The sequence below is a fragment of the Alosa alosa genome, chromosome 11 (genome assembly GCF_017589495.1).
Source record: "Alosa alosa isolate M-15738 ecotype Scorff River chromosome 11, AALO_Geno_1.1, whole genome shotgun sequence".
NCBI classification, from domain to species: domain Eukaryota; kingdom Metazoa; phylum Chordata; class Actinopteri; order Clupeiformes; family Clupeidae; genus Alosa; species Alosa alosa.
In genome coordinates, this window is record NC_063199.1 from 3504020 (window position 1) to 3521062 (window position 17043).

The 17043-nt window shown below is 42.8% G+C and overlaps 2 protein-coding genes across 2 annotated transcripts; one reads left to right on the plus strand and one right to left on the minus strand.

Annotated features, from left to right (window-relative positions):
- Positions 1-360: 360 nt before the first annotated feature.
- si:ch1073-390k14.1 (deoxyribodipyrimidine photo-lyase) lies at positions 361-7311 on the plus strand. Its single transcript, XM_048257830.1, has 9 exons — positions 361-893; positions 1232-2105; positions 2362-2534; positions 2933-3017; positions 3172-3404; positions 3768-3962; positions 4550-4775; positions 5192-5345; positions 5918-7311. Exons 1-9 carry the CDS (start codon positions 678-680, stop codon positions 6306-6308), a joined length of 2547 nt encoding a protein of 848 aa, XP_048113787.1. The 5' UTR covers positions 361-677; the 3' UTR covers positions 6309-7311.
- Positions 7283-9928, minus strand: gcsha (glycine cleavage system protein H (aminomethyl carrier), a). The gene is made up of 5 exons (XM_048257831.1): positions 9558-9928; positions 8958-9037; positions 8751-8814; positions 8457-8588; positions 7283-8158 (listed from the first exon to the last, which is right to left on the minus strand). Exons 1-5 carry the CDS (start codon positions 9706-9708, stop codon positions 8061-8063), a joined length of 525 nt encoding a protein of 174 aa, XP_048113788.1. The 5' UTR covers positions 9709-9928; the 3' UTR covers positions 7283-8060.
- Between the last annotated feature and the right edge of the window lie 7115 nt (positions 9929-17043).

Sequence of the window (17043 nt, forward strand, 5' to 3'; positions counted from 1 at the left end):
TCGGATTCTAAGGGTTTTAAAATCTCACGTACCCCCTGGAGTGCCTTGACGTACCCCCAGGGGTACGCGTACCACCATTTGAGAACCACTGGTCTAGATAGCCAAATAGTGAAATGATCACCATACAGCCAGACTTTAATACTTTCAATACTTTGAATATTTTCATTCAGCAACCTGCAGGCCTACTTTATTCTAATTATTTTACTTTAACAATGTATTATGAACTAGGCAATTGGGTGGGCTAGCATGTTGGCTTTTTAAAATGGTACGTACGATCTAGCCGTTCTTTTCATGTTTTACCCTTGCCAAAGAGTAAAGACATTTTTTCTGTATAGGCCTATATGTAACGAGCAATAAAACGCATGCAGTCAAACAATCTGTCGGTGCGACAAGCAGGGTGAAATCTCAACTCTACATGGTCTCCATGATGTTACCAAAGACTTGGGGGCGGGGACATTGTGTAAGCCATGCTCGCTCAGCTGATTGAGTAAGAGATTCTCGTGTTATTATGTAGCTGGCAAAGCAGTTGTGCGGAGTCAATTTTGGTACTTGTCTTGTCATAAGTTTTGCGTGTTGTTAACTGCAGTGCGTAATGATTGTAGCAAGCTCTAGTGCCGACCAAACAAAATAGTCTTTTGAAAGGAGAAGCAGCCGCCGCCGAACTAATTTATCGAAACATGCCTGTTGACTCAAGAGTCTCTCAGGTCCGTCACTTGCTTAGAGAGTTGCTGGCGGGCCGTGAGGACCCGGAGAGTTTCTTCTGTTTTTGTGTCTCCATTCTGGGACATCAGGAGACGCGAGTCAGGTTCCGGGAGCTAATCTCACCAATCACTTACGTTCACCATCAACTTCACAGCCAGCTCCTCTCTATCTATCAGGAGTACTTCTTAAGGGTAAGGGCTACGTGGAGCCTGTGCTTTCTTTGTCTCGCTGAATCACCTTTTTGGCCGAGAATATTTGTTTTTAACAAGTGATGAAGGTGTGCTGAATGTATTTTTTTTTCTTTAGTATGTTCTAAATCTACTCATGATTTGTAACAAGAAGGCCTCTTTGCTTATTGTGTTAACCAATGGTGTCATTACAATTGCTATTAATGTTACATTATTACTGGCTTACACTGGTTATGGTGTATAGATATTGTCCCTGTTTGTAGTCCTTTCTAGTACTGTCACTGCAAGTAGTTGGTGTTTGGTAAGCAGCACCGATGTGTTTGTATTGGTGGTGTCCTCAGGATGTAGATGATGAGCTGGAGTTGGCACTGGCCCTCTCCCTGGTGAACACCAATCAGACATCCACTCAACAGCCTGTGCCCAGAAGTTATGCCCAGTTGGCATCGGCCACACCAGCTGCGCCGGTGAGAGGACACACACAGGGCATGGACACAAATATAAGCATGGGTACACACAAGACCCCAGGATGGACAGGGAAGAGTCCTAATGTCCCAAAGACTCCAGACAGACCAAAAGAATCAGTCACAAACAAAACAGCTACCAGTGAAAATAAGGGAAAAGCTGAGGCAACCTCATCATTGGCCAATGACAATGACAGTCAGGAAAAGCTAGATGCTGATAACCAATCAGAGATGTCCAGGAAGTCGAGGAGGCGTCGCCAGCGGAAGCGCCAGCAACAGCTTCTGAAGAGCCCTTCCTCCCCCCGTCCAATCCTCATGTGGTTCAGGAGGGACCTGCGTCTCCTAGACAACCCTGCTTTGATTGGCTGCCTGGAGCTTGGTGGTCCTGTCATCCCCCTCTTCCTGTGGAATGACCAGGAAGAGGAAGGGCCAGGTGTTACCGTGGCAACAGGCGGGGCCTGTAAGTACTGGCTTCATCAGGCGCTGGTGTGTCTCAATCAAGCGCTGGAGCGAATAGGAAGCCATCTGTTGACGGTGAAGGCAGAGCCTTCTTCAGCGGAGGTCCTGCAGCGATTGGTCAAGGAGACAGGGGCGGGGACAGTTGTAGCGACAGCTCTGTATGAGCCCTGGCTGAAGGAGAGAGATGAGGGAGTAGCCAGCACACTCCAGCAGCAGGGCATCAGCTGGCAACTCCACCACTCCTACTGCCTACGAGACCCCTACACAGTCACTACACAGGGGGTGGGCCTCAGAGGTGAGCTTTTTACACACACACACACACACACACAGTGAAACAACAGGTAGTTAGCTGCCAAATCACCCCTCGTGCCAATGACACTCCCTGTACCATCACACACACACACACGCACACAGATTTGATGTGCTAATTCCTTGCTGTTGTGTGCCAGCTGTAAGACTCTGTGTACTGTGTGTGTGTGTGTGTGTGTGTGTGTGTGTGTGTGTGTGTGTGTGTGTGCGTGTGTGTGTATACTGTACATGTGTGTTTGTAGGAATCGGCTCTGTGTCCCACTTCATGAGTTGCTGCCAGCAGAACCCTACGGGTGCACAGGGCACACCTCTGGATGCCCCTCCCACCCTACCTGTGCCCTCCACCTGGCCTACTGGATGCCCGCTGGAGCAGCTGGGCTTGGCACGGATGCCCCGCAGGAAAGATGGCACCACGGTGAGGGACTAAACACTTTTCACAGGCTAGCAGCCCTGCTGCCATGCTCAACCCAGTCAAACTGATGAACAGATGAGGCCTATACTCCTTACTCCCGTTACAGTCCTCCATGCAAGATGTTTTTCTGCTGCCAAATGCTATCTGTGCAGTAAAGACTATTCTGTCTTTAAGAATCTTTAAGCATTGTGTTTCCTAAAACCCCTGTGTGTGTGTGATGTACAGGTGGACTGGGCAGTGAATATCCCTGTGTGTGTGTAATGTACAAGTGGACTGGGCAGTGAATATCCCTGTGTGTGTGTGATGTACAGGTGGACTGGGCAGTGAATATCCCTGTGTGTGTGTAATGTACAGGTGGACTGGGCAATGAATATCCCTGTGTGTGTGTGTGTGATGTACAGGTGGACTGGGCAGTGAATATCCGGCGGGACTGGGATTTCACTGAGGAGGGAGCTCATGCTCGCTTGGAGGCTTTTCTGCAGGATGGTGAGACTCTTCCCAAACATAAGCACTAATCAGTCATTCCATATCTTTTAATAATACTTCAGTGTTACTATTCACACATGTGCTCTCTCCCTGTCATTATGTATGTGTATGTGTGTGTGTGTGTGTGTGTGTGTGTGTGTGTGTGTGTGTGTAGGTGTGTATCGGTATGAGAAGGAGTCGGGGCGGGCGGATGCCCCCAACACCAGCTGTGTGTCTCCGTACCTGCACTGGGGTCAGCTGAGTCCCCGCTGGCTGCTCTGGGATGCCCGCGCTGCCCGCTGCCGCTCGCCCAAGTTCCAGCGCAAGCTGGCGTGGAGGGACCTGGCCTACTGGCAGCTCACGCTGTTCCCAGACCTGCCCTGGGAGAGCCTGCGTCCACCATATAAGGTCAGAAATCATTGAAAAACCTCCACATACACACAGGTCATGTAAGTGGCCTGTGTTGATTTGTGTCATCTCACTTGTCATTAGGGGTGTGGAAACAAATCAATACACTCAAGTTTCGCAATATTTTATTTTGCACTACGTATGTGTGTGTTTTTCGTATTTGCCACCTCCTTTAAAATTTGGTTATTTTGGTTGCTTCCTCAAAATTCTAAATAAACATAAATCATTTCTGCGTTACTTACTCCTATATAACAGTAAGCTAAATATATTTGGCATGTAGTCTACACAAGGTATTTGAGTGTGTGGGTTTGTATGTGTATGTGTGTAAAGCATCTAACCCCTCTCTCCTCGGCTTTACTGCAGGCCCTGCGCTGGAGCTCTGAGCGTGCCCACCTGCGTGTGTGGCAGAAGGGCACTACCGGCTACCCTCTGGTGGATGCAGCCATGAGACAGCTGTGGCAGACGGGCTGGATGAACAACTACATGAGACACGTGGTGGCCTCCTTCCTCGTCGCTTACCTACACCTGCCCTGGCAGGAGGGCTACCGCTGGTTCCAGGTGAGACAGGGACAGCGAGAGGGAAGAGGGGATGGAGGGAGAGGGAGACAAGCTAGTTGAAATGTGAAAGGATGACAGGAAATATACAGTTATGGAACTTTTCATGTTTGTTTCTGAGAGGAAGCATAGTAGCATAGAATGCATGGGAGAAGACTGATAAAGTAGAAGAATGATAAGGTAGAAGAATGATAAGTAGAAGCCCAAAAAGCACTGAGATGAAGAACTGATGATCAGATAGAAGGCTGAATGGGGAGACAGCAGCAGAGGAAGACATGCTGTCTTAGCAGACACATCTTAGCAGTACTGAACACAGTGTCCAGAGGAAGACATGCTGTCTTAGCAGACACATCTTAGCAGGACTGAACACAGTGTCCAGAGGAAGACATGCTGTCTTAGCAGACACATCTTAGCAGGATTGAACACAGTGTCCACAAGGAGTGAGGACAGGAATAATGCCACTACAAAGGCATGGGGAATTAATATGTGACCTCCAAAGTAATGAATGTAGGCCTAAATGTATTAGCAATCCTACTGAATGAAGGCTTTATAAAACTGTTGTAAATATTGTAATTAATGCCCTGTGCCAGGACACGCTGGTGGATGCTGACGTTGCCATAGACGCCATGATGTGGCAGAATGGGGGCATGAGTGGTCTGGACCACTGGAACTTTGTCATGCACCCAGTTGACGCGGCAATGACCTGTGACCCCATCGGAACCTATGTGAGGCGCTGGTGCCCTGAGCTTGCACCACTGCCCGATGAGCTCATCCACAAGCCATGGAAATGCCCCACCTCCATACTGCGCAGGGCAGGTGAGGGGCAGTTAGCGTGTTGCTATAATGCGTCTTATTAAAGTTATGTTAGCATGATGCTATGAGGCTTCCTATGATAGTTACAGTATTATAAAGCTATAATGTGGCTGCCATTGAAATGTATATTGCTATGATGCTGCTAATAGAATCTTGGGTAGTATGTTGTTTCATGATGAGTATGTAGTATGATGCTATTGCGCTCCCTCTGATGGTTATTACAATGATACAGCTGATATGAGCAGCCTTTCATGTAGTGTTTGCGCCCACACCAAAGTCCTTTTGAAGTGTTAGTCAAAACCCAACGTCCATATTGTTGTCTCTTTTCCTATCCCTCATCTCTACCCTCCTTCTTCTCTTTTCCTCCACCGGCCATCTCCCCCTCTCCCCTCCTCCTCCCCCACCTCTCCCCGCTGTAGGTGTGGTCCTGGGGCAGACCTACCCTGAGCGGGTGGTCACTGACCTGGAGGAGCGTAGGACCCAGTCGCTGCGGGACGTGGCGGAGGTGAGACAGCGTTTCAAGGAGTACGTGGACCAGCACTCTGGATGTGACCTGGTACCCCTGCCCGACAGGTAACACACTTCATACACACAGCCTGTTACAACACACAACATACAGATTGCCCATACACACAGCATCCACCAACACACAATACACACATTCTCCATGCAAACAACCTCCACCAACACACTCTCCACACACATACCATCCATTAATATAAAGCTCTCTGGTACTCAACATCTGAAGTGTAAGTTTAGTACCATATGATTGTCTGACAGTGGCTATGTATGCACACTAAAAATGTCCACAAACTGGGAAAAAGAGCCACCCTATTCACTCTACATGCATCCAACATGCACACTCCCCACACACAGCATCCACCAACACACACTGTCCTCACACACAGTATCCACAACAGACAGTATACACACACTTATCTATCTATCTATCTATCTATCTATCATGCAACATCCACCAACACCTTTCCACACACAGTATCCACCAATACACACTCTTGGTAAATACAAGCCTACATTCTCTATACAAACTGCACCTAAAGTCTGTTGTATACAGTATCTGAGTGTTTGGAAATGTACCTGTGTGTGTGTGTGTGTGTGTGTGTGTGTGTGTGTGTGTTGGTTAGGCTGGTGGAGGAGGCTCTGGGCTCGACCGGGGAGGTCCTTCGTTGCGGCTCTCGTTTCCTCCTGCCCGTCATCACTCGCATGGAGTTCAAGCACCAAACAGCTGATCCGGACAAAGCAGATGGGCGGGGCAACCCGTACAACGCCGTGCTGAAGGGCTACGTGAGCCGCAAGCGCGACGAGACCATCGCCTTCCTGAACGAGCGAGACTTCACGGCCAGCGTGATGCACGAGAGCACCCAGCAGCGCGAGCGGGCCGAGCGCCACCACTGCCTCCTGGAGGGGCTCCCTGCGTCCCCTTCCTCCGCCACTTCCCGCGGGCGGCCCCGACGCACCCCGTCCAAAGACCCCTACTCCATAGTGCCAGGGGGGGTGGCCATGCCACAGAGGTGATACCCACTGGGGGAGAGGGTTGCGTACTGGTGCCACTAATGCAGCAGACTGCTGCAACATCACCACAGTCACAAGTGTGCTGAATAGGGAGTATTAATGCTTGGGGAGATCTACAGTACAATTGTATAGTACTATAAGTCCTTTTGGGCCCAGGGACTCAATCAGCTGCACGTCTACCTCATGGCTCAAGAGCTGATAAATGACACGATACCTGACTATGGTATGGTACATCTCTTCTGACCTGATACCTGACTATAGTATGGTACGTCTCTCCTGACCTGATACCTGACTATGGTATGGTGCATCTCTCCTGACCTGCTGTCCTAGCTGGTCTTTCATTGTGTACTTGGATAACTGTTAATGGGGGTGGGAGATAGATATTACTCATTAGACCTATTATGGTGATCATTCCCAGGTAAAATCTGAATGGTTTCCAGGAATGACATGTTTGTGCAATTACTCAGGTGTGTTTTTAAGTGCCTAAATATTGCCATGTCAGTCAATAAGACAGTTCTCCATCCCTCAACTGGCTGACTAAACAGCTTTGCTCTTGTAGAGGCTAGTCTCATCTGAAGTGCAGCAAGTCGGGTACCGAAAGTGCCTTCAGATTAGTGAAGTTCAGTTCAAATGGCAACACATCGGTGCCCTCATACCCAAGATGGATCACTGTGTTTACTGATAATGCAAGAAAATGCATGCTCTTAAACATTGTTCGACTTCTTGCCTTCCAAATGAACTACTGTACTTTTTTAAAACTTGTGAACTGTAATGCATGCTTTCTCGTGAAGTGAAATGTTTACATACATTTTGTAGAGATTAGGATCTTTTTCTTTAAATATGATGTGTGAAAGGTTATTTATTATGTCAGGTATCGGTATTTCTACAGTGGTTTTGTAAATCAACCAGGCCACACTCCACTAACACAGTGTTTGTGAAGGATAATCGAGTCCTGATAAATAATTTTGTAACAAAAATAAATAATACATTTTTTAATCATTTTCAACATTGGTTGTTTCCAGTCATAAAACAGCATATAAACATACAGCCATTTGTCCATGACAGTTTTTATTGGTGTTAGTATCTACAAATACTGTACAGCAGTTCAGTCAGATGTCAGTTCAAGTGCCAATGATCAGAGGCATTCATGTGACCAAAGACAAGGAAGATGCCCCTTCCCCCACCTACAGCTGTGTCCATACCATTACATTTACAAGCAAATTTTCATCAGCTCTTAAATAGATTCAAAAGGCTGCCAACAGGATCACAGGTAAGTGTACATGTTTGCCAAATGCATACAATGAAAAAGTAACTTGTAAAGCTCTGCTGAAACAGAACAGAATCAAAGTACTTTATAGCCGGTCATGGGCCAATCAGTGTCCAGTGCTCACACTTATGTAAAGAAATGCAGAAATCTGGATCTAATGCATAGAGACTGTGTGATAGTGTGTGGATGGGATAGTGGGTGTAGGTGTGTGCAATTTTACAAACACGAGGTAGTGGGCAAGGTATCAACAGGATGTGTATTTTGGTTCAGTGAAACTTGGAGCATGTTTTAACACTTGAGTAAGCACTGGCCACTGGTCCATACTGAGAAATGCATGCCCACCATCACGATCATCCTTTAAGAGCAACTGCTGCTATCTCTGCTAACACTTAACCATTTCTCAAGTACATTATTAGTCCATTGTGGTGCGCATACATGTACACACAAAAGCCTGAGACATTAACCAACACATGCACTCTGCACAGTCTCTAGTCCTCGATGGATTTGATGTATCTTTCGTAGGCGGCTTCGTCCATGAGGGAGTCTAGTTCAGCTGGATTTGCAATGGTCATCTTCATCAGCCAGCCTAGACAGACAGACAGACAGACAGACAGACAGACAGACAGATAGGCAGAGAGATGGAGACAGACGTTTATGCTTCAGGAACACTTTGCACTAAAGCCCTAATCAATGAAGTCTTTAATTCACAATGTTTGACAAAAACGTGAGGTGCTTTGTTGTCATGAGTGTCAGTAAATAAAACTGAATGTTTGCATAACCGCTACAAAGGATAGCACTACTTGGTGGTGGTTATTATTAGACTTGTACAATTTGTCTTGTGAAATATATTAGATAGAGAAAGAGAAAAAGAAAAGGGGACTCACCATCTTTGTAACAGGATTTGTTGACAAGGCCGGGCTTGTCAGCCAAAGCGTTGTTGACCTCCACGACCTCACCTGTCAGAGGGGAGTACAGCTCACTGGCTGCCTTCACACTCTCCAGGGCACCAAACTCATCTGCACAGAAACATGTGCATGTCACATACAAATACTGTATATGCATGACCAGAAGGCTTTTGCATTCTCCAGAGCACCAAACTTATCTGATAAGATGAAACTCACCAACAGACACAAACACAATACAGAGCTGTTTCTGGTAACCTGGTCCAAAAGGCTCACCTGATTGTGACAGCTGTGTTCCAACATCTGGTAGGCCACAGTACACCACATCCCCTAATGCTTCCTGGTGATCGACAGATAAAACCGGTGTGCATATATGCGTTTGTTCGCTGTACCGTTTTTCTGATTCATTTTGGCTACACAATTAATATTATGGGCGCTGACATCAAATTGAATCAGAGTTCTAAGCGAGCCATTTCTACTGACCTGGGCAAAGTTGCTGATGCCTACAGTTCCAACACCATCGTCTACTCGCACCCATTCATGCTTGTCGGTATATTTAAGTGCTGAGTGAGGGGAAAAAACATAACCTGGTGAATTCATAATCTACACCGACAACCACTATAAAAACAGTGACACGAGACTTACATTAAACATTTTTCCAGTAACACTTAATGTATCAAAATGTGAATATAACGTTGTACTATGGTTGAACTATCTGCAAGAAACCTCAGCATTGATGACAGAAATGTGAACAGATATTAAATTGTAAGTAACGTTAAATGTGACTGACCGTCGTTATTTAGCTACCGTAAATTGACGAGCTGAAGTTAGCAAACATTGAATGCTAGCAACAAACTAACTTTAAAGGACATATCAACGGAGTCCTACTGTTCGCGTTATCGTAAGCTGCAACTGACGTGTAATATAACTTAGACAAACTTATCACAATCAGATAACTCCAAAACTGAGGTCCACTTGTCTCCCCAATGTTAGTGAACAAGCAGTTCTGGCTAACATCCTAACGTTAGCTTGCCAATGTCCTAAATTACCTAGAGGGCAAAATAACAGGAATTATATCTTTACCTGCACTGAGCCGTGACGAAGCAGAGAGTGGTCTTTGGAGATAAACCTGCGACACGATACGATATGGCGAGAACGTACAAGATTTAGAGAGCCCTGGGAGTGTTGAAAACAATTGTGCATAGGCACACCGCATCGCCAAGCGTGCCGCCATCTTTCCCGGTTACGTCTTTAAAAACTGACGTCGTTGGCACTTGCTTTTGGTGTCATGATATGGGGGTGTGACAGGGCACCGAGTGCAGGACATTCCAGTCTTCTTCTTCTTCTTTTTTATATGGCGGTTGGCAACCAGCTTTTTGGTGCATTACCGCCACCATCTGGACTGGAGTGTGGATCAAATGGTCATCCTACACTTTCCTAAATTCTTTTAAATAACCCAGTTCCTTCAAAAAAAGAAAACAAAAGGAAAAACAAATTTCACCTGATTCTCTTTGCAGTATATCATTCAAATTTAATGTCATCTGGATTTCACCAAGTTGTGAGATAAATCTTTGTCTGGCTTGATGGTACTCAGGACAAAACATAATTACATGCTCTATGGTCTCTTGACTATTACAATATTCACACATTCCATCAACATGCTTTTTCATGGTAACTAATGTTCTGTTTAATCCTGTATGTCCTAGCCTCATTCTGGACACCACATCTTCTTCTTGCTTGCTTCTGCATGTATTCCTGCTCCTCCCCACCTTTCCTTGAATACTATGCAGGTGTCTTCCAGACTGTTAGATTTATCCCATACAAATTGCCATTTTTCATTTATTTTAGCTTTGATTATACTTTTTGACTTCAGCTTTGCTGTATTTAATATTCAACTCTATATCAGACTTCCCTGCTGCTTTCTTTGCACATTTATCTGCTAATTCATTACCTCCTACACCTATATGAGCTGGTACCCATATAAATGTAGTACTAATACCAGACTTAAGCAGATTGTTGGCTAATTGCATTACTTCATATACTATGTCCTGTCTAGACTCAGAGTGACAACGTTTAAGGCTTATTAAAGCTGAGCTAGAGTCTGGCCTTAATCACAGCTTGCTTAGGTCTATTGCTCTCTACCCACAATAAGGCCATCCATATTCCTATAATTTCTGCTGTGTATACAGCTAAATCATCATTGATTCTCTTTCCAGATTCAATGTTTAATTGAGGGATAACATAAGCAACTCCCATTTTCTTATCAGTCTGCTTAGATGCATCAGTATATAAAATGACTGCTTCTTTATATTTGCTCGCAATGTAACTCTGGACCCTGTAATGATCCACTTCAACATCCTTCTTTTCCTCTAATAAGCCCAAGTCTACTGGAACCTCTGACATCAGCCAAGGAGGAACAACAGGATATGCCACTGTAGGGGCTTATTTCAAGAGCACTGATTCCCATATTTATTACCTTTTGTTTTATTGTCCAACCAAAACTTTTAATAAGGTAACTCTCTCTCTCTTGACACTGCCATAAGACTGATTGACTCATGTGTTTTTCACTATGACCCCTTAGATTTGTCCAATACACAAGAGACAGCTGGTCTCTTCTAAGATAGAGAGGCATCTCTCCCATCTCTACCTGGACTGCTGCCACTGGCGTGGTCTTAATTGCCCCACAGCATAGCTTCAAACCTTGGTTCTGAATTACATCTAGTTTCTTAAGTGATGTTTTAGCAGCAGACCCATACACTACACACCCATAGTCAAATACAGATCTCATCAGCCCTGTATAAATGGCTTTTTAAAGCAGGTCTACTTGCTCCCCATTCAACTCCACGCAGACACCTCATCACATTCAACACTTTCTTGCATTTCTCAATATTTTTTTGTATATGCATTGTCCAAGTTAATCGTTTGTCAAACCACATTCCTAAATATTTGAAGAATTCCACTCTTTTTCTAAATCTGCCCCAGATAATTTGATTTTAACGTCTTCATTTATTTTCTTCCTAGAGAAGAATAAAGTCTTTGTTTTATCTATTGAGATCCTAAACCCCCATTGAAGGGCCCATTCTTGGACTCTGTTCACTGCCTGTTGCATCTTACCCACCACAAAATCTATATTTCTTCTTTTTTTTTCCACATTGCTCCATCATCTGCAAACAATGCCACCCCAACTGAATTTTGTATGTCTTTAAAAATATCATCAATCATTATTGAAAATAATAGTGGACTAACAATACTTCCTTGTGGGACACCATTTTTTTTCCACACTGTATTGCTCACTTAATTCTCCATTTATTTTAATTTGAATTGTTCTATTAGACAAAAACCCTTTAATCCATTGGAACATCCGTCCCTTTATTCCCAATATTTTAACCTTTATCAGTATACCTTCTTTCCACAACATATCATATACCTTCTCAATGTCAAAAAACACTGCCACTACATTTTCTTTGTTCACTTGAGCCTTCCTTATTGTATCTTCAAGGCATACAATGGGATCCATGGTGCCTCTACCTTTCCTGAATCCACTTTGATAATGACTCATTAATCCTTTCGTTTCAACCCAATATGTAAGTCATTAATCATCCTTTCCATAGTTTTTCCCATCTGGGATTATAATGCAATAGGTCTATAGTTAATTGCTATTTTAGGATCTTTCCCAGGTTTCCTAATAGGAATAGTTATAGACTCCTTCCATGTTCTAGGAATACAGCCATCTATCCATACTTTATTATATAGACTTAACAAAACTTCCTTCCCCTTATCACTTAAGTTCTCCAACATGGAATAGCAGATTTTATCCATCCCTGGAGATGACTTACCTAATTTACTTAATGCCTTATTGAGTTCAGATTTCGTAAATAACACATCCAATACCCCTTCTTAAGCTATCCTCAATGTCAAACACATTGCGATATTTTTCAATTGTAACTTCTCTACCTCTTTTTTCTTCTTGATTTAAATTCCCTGAGCTGTGCACCTTGGCTAATGTTTTAGCCATAACCTCTGCTTTTTCCTTATTATTGGTGATCGTTCTTTGCCCCTCAACCAACACTGGGTATCCATATTCCCTTCCATTCCCTTTCATTTTTTAATCATATTCCAAACTCTCTCTCCACTGGAGTAGTTAGACCAATAGAGTCACAGAACTTTTTCCAATGATGTTTTTTAGCTTGTCTTATTGTTTTCCTAACTATTGCCTGAGATCTTTTATATTGAACTAAATTCTGAAAATTATGTGTTCTTTTTAACTCTTTAAACGCTCTATTTCTACCTTTAATTGCTTCCTTACATTCTGTAGACCACCATGGCACTATTTTTAGTTAACGTCTTAGGCTTAGTTTTTGGGATTGATACTCCTGCTGCAACAATTATTCCACTGCCAATTTCATTACACAATTTCTCAATATCCTGATTTTTATCAATAGATAGTAACAATTCATCACTTACTTCTCTATACTTACCCCAATCTGCTTTTCCTAAAATCCATCTCTCTTCTCTTATGTCATGTTCATTTCTTAATTCCACTCCTATCTGAATTCTAATAGGATAATGATCACTTCCTACTGTGCTTTCCCTAACTACCTCCCAGTCACATCTATCTGCAATGGTTTTTGTGACAATAGTTAGATCTATTGCTGACTCTGTACCCCTTGCCACATCTATTCTAGTCCCAGATCCATCATTCAAACATACTAACTCTTTCTCTTCCATAAATTCTTCGACTACATTTCCATTCCCATCATCCCTCTCTCCCCATAATGTACTATGTGCATTAAAATCCCCACACCAGATAATTCTCCCTGTCAAATCCTTCCAAATATCCTCCAGTTGCCTTATCTCCACTTGTCTACATGGGTTATAAAAGTTTATAATTGTCACATTATCTTCATTTGTCCATACTTCTGTAGCAATGTATTCCAAGTCATTCCCCCTCTTTACCTCTCTATACTGAAGTCCCCTTTGTATAAAAATTACAACTCCTCCTCCTTTACCTATTTCCCTATCCCTTCTTATAGAGTCATACCCTTTATTACAAAATCCAACCTAGGCACTAGCCAGGTTTCTTGTATACAAATAATATTAGGTTTTCTCTTGTAAATTTTCAACATATTTTTTGAATTCTTGGCCGTTTGCAATTAAACTCCTAGCATTCCACTGAAGTATAATTAAAACCATTATACAGGCCCACTCCATGACTGTGATTGTTGTGTTTCATCATTAAGAATATCTCTTACTCTTTCCCAAGGCATTCCCTTTGCATCCAGGTATTTTTCAGCTGACTTTACAATTATTTTAATTCTTTCAGTTCTACTAGTGGTCTGTGCTGAGCAATTGATTATCTCAGCCATGAAGAGCACAAAATCACCTTTACTCACAATCAACGTATCTTCTTTTAGTTGATCACACTTTTACACATTCCTTTACATCTTTAGTCCCATCCTTTATTGTTTCTACGGTACACCTACACCTCTTGGGACTTTCTTAGTTGCCTCTGCATAGGAAACCCCTTGGACTACTTTAATTGGCTGTACCTCCTGCATTCTTTTGTTAGCCTCACAACCTCCATATGCTGCACTATGTTCTCCTCCACAGTTGCAACATTTTAGTTTTGCCCCTTCTTCACACTTTCCATATTCATGTTCACCACTACATTTGCTACATCTTTGTTTGCCCTTGCATATCACGCTTACATGCCCATATCTTTGACATTTAAAACACCGCAGTGGTGGAGGAATGTAAACCTTGACATCATAGCTCATGTAACCAATCAAGACTTTTCCTGGGAGTTTAGCTTCGTCAAAAAGTTAACAGTACTGATAGACTGTCACATATAACTCCATTCCTTCTTGTTTTAAGTCGCTTTGCTTCCCTTACTTTAACATTTTGTATTCCTTCTTTCACTGAATCCACTGACTCACTTAGAGGAATCCCAGAGATCACACCCCTAACAAAGTTTTTGTCATATGCCATTGAGCACTTCACTTTTCGCTGTCCATTTTAGTTTATTTGTCTTTATTGCTTTCTGTTGTTGTTCATCACTTTTACATATTACCAGTAAAGAACCATTCCTCAATTGTTTTAGCTCCTTACCTCCCCAATGTCTTTATGCAGACTTTTTGGTTAGTTGGATTGGACTCCACTCGTTAAAAGTAGTCCCCTCTTGTAACAATTTGATAAACACCTTGAACTCATCTTCCTCCTTTTCACCGTTTTTATTTCTTTATCAATGTCACTATAATCTGATTCGTCTCTATCTTTAGTTTTCCGTTTCCTATTGATTACTTTCCACTCATCCAAACTCCCGCGTCCAACATCCATCTCCCCATCCTCACTTCCTGATCCGTCATTTCCTGACCTCTGACCATTCACAGTCCAGTTGTTGCCAACCGCCTGTAGCTCACGCTCAACAGACAAACGTCTACGCTCCTTTCCTCCAGTTGCCGCCATTCCACATGTCAACCATCTTTGACCGGAATCCCTATCAGGACATTCCAGTCACTCTTTACATTTCCATTTAGTCCCATGATTTAGTCAGGTGGAAGATAGATAGATAGATAGATAGATACTTTATTGATCCCCAGGGGAAATTCAAGGTCTCAGCAGCAGCATACATACTACACAAACACATTCTTTAACAGCAGAAAGAGTCATTAAAGTATATAATATAAAAACACAATCCAGGAATCTGGACAGCTGAACCCCTTAAAAAAAGGTTTTTGCATTTTTGGTATCCTAAGGACATCTAGTCAACATTTCTGGATGATAACATTAAATTTAGGTGGTGGCTAATTGGAGAGGATGCCTAGTAGGCTACATGAGAAGCACAGCACTCCAGGGGTCCGTTTCTACATCAGGTTTCTTTGTCATTGCTAAACCACTGTGGTACGACGCAACTTTCGCTCAAACAGCAACCTTGTAACACCTGTGTCTATGAAGTTCCATTGTTTGCTCAGACATAGTTCCGTCGTTAAAACCACTGTCCACTGTTAATGACGTCAGGCTTTAAATTGATGGTAAAAATTAGTCCTGCACATTTACTAGATTGGGGTGTAATGGTACACAAAATCACAGTTCGGTGTGTACCTCGGTTTTGAAGTCACCGTACGGTTCATTTTCGATTCAGTAACCTTGTACAATATTACTGATGCGCAATGGGAACAGTATTTTAAAAAGTGTCAAATGTTTTTTTTGGAGTTAATTGATTAAACTGACATAGGGATAGGGTCCGCCATGTAATCTGTTTCTGTGGGAATTCAAATTTGAACATAGCCTGCAAGCAAAAAAGCCTATTGTTGATTACTGTTAAAGTTCGATACAAATATGTGTAGGCCTACCTTTACTCCCCTATTAGGCTACTAAACTTTCCACCCATGTTTGCTATTGAGCGTTTCTGAAACACCAAATCCAAGAATGACGGTTCTAACTCCAAAGATTGCAATTGAACCCCAGATTGACTGTGAAGCTCACCTATCAGAAATGCTGTGCTTCTCAAGTACTACGCATGCTCACAATCAGAAGTGGCACAGTCAAGGAGGATGAAATTAATATAAAAATCATATGTGAATACATTGACTGTGTATGGAATATTGTAGCCTTTGCAATTAGACAATTGCAGTGGTTCATATTGAAATTGTGATTGCACTACAATTTTCTCAGTTTTAGACATGCATATGTTATTCTATAGGCCTAGTATGTCACAGTTGGGCTACAAAGTCAATAGTAATTTAATAATTGCCCTGCAATAAGGGTGTCGCCAATTTATATTCTGATACCATCCTAGCCACATCCTGGATACAGTCCCCTAGCAACATCCTGGATACCAGCCTAGTCACATCCTGGATGTGCAGCCTAGCCAAAGCTTGTGTCACAACCACCTGGCTCAAAGTTGCTGTGACATGAAATGGGAGACCACACTGTAGCGATATGTTCAATAATATAAATTAATTTTAACATTAAAAGATAAAGTCAGTGTAGGAGCCAAGAAGGTGTTTATTATTATTATTATTATTATTATTATTATATACAATCTGATTTATGTAATGTTAAGTAATATAGTTTAATGGTTTATATTTGGGTTACTTGGGTTATTATATTTCGTTAGTTTTTGTTTAATTTGCATATCACCGTAATTGGGGGCGGTAACATTTAATTAATTTAATGGCAGGTGCACAGGCACGGGGGAAGTAACCTAACTAGAGAGAGGGTGAGTTACGGGGAGGCCGTATGTCTTGTTGACCGCTGTTACGCTGCTGAACAATGTTTAGCCTACATTTTCTTTTTACTTTGAGCACGTTATTATCACTGGATTAAGTTGGACTATCCTTTTCAATAAACCCGTCAAACGCATCTGGATCTCAGCGGATATTTTGTTTGAAACAGCGCGTCATACAATCAGCACACCCATACCTTAGCCTCTCAGCGACTAATTGGCTTTTGGATGGATACAAGTCGCTACATTTTTGTCAACAAGAAACAGCATTAGGAAAGCAATTGCGGACGTGTCAAGGATCAAATGGGAGAAAGGACCATCGGAGATAAAGGACGGAAGACT

Excerpts from the sequence above, each read along its gene's own strand:
- si:ch1073-390k14.1 (XM_048257830.1), top strand. The coding sequence starts at position 678 with ATGCCTGTTGACTCAAGAGTCTCTCAGGTCCGTCACTTGCTTAGAGAG. Across the intron at positions 3,405-3,767 it reads GCCTGCGTCCACCATATAAG|GCCCTGCGCTGGAGCTCTGA; the intron begins GTCAGAAATCAT and ends GCTTTACTGCAG. Across the intron at positions 5,346-5,917 it reads CTGGTACCCCTGCCCGACAG|GCTGGTGGAGGAGGCTCTGG; the intron begins GTAACACACTTC and ends TGTGTTGGTTAG.
- gcsha (XM_048257831.1), bottom strand. The coding sequence starts at position 9,708 with ATGGCGGCACGCTTGGCGATGCGGTGTGCCTATGCACAATTGTTTTCA. Across the intron at positions 9,038-9,557 it reads TTCGTCACGGCTCAGTGCAG|CACTTAAATATACCGACAAG; the intron begins GTAAAGATATAA and ends CCCCTCACTCAG. Across the intron at positions 8,815-8,957 it reads GCATCAGCAACTTTGCCCAG|GAAGCATTAGGGGATGTGGT; the intron begins GTCAGTAGAAAT and ends GTCGATCACCAG.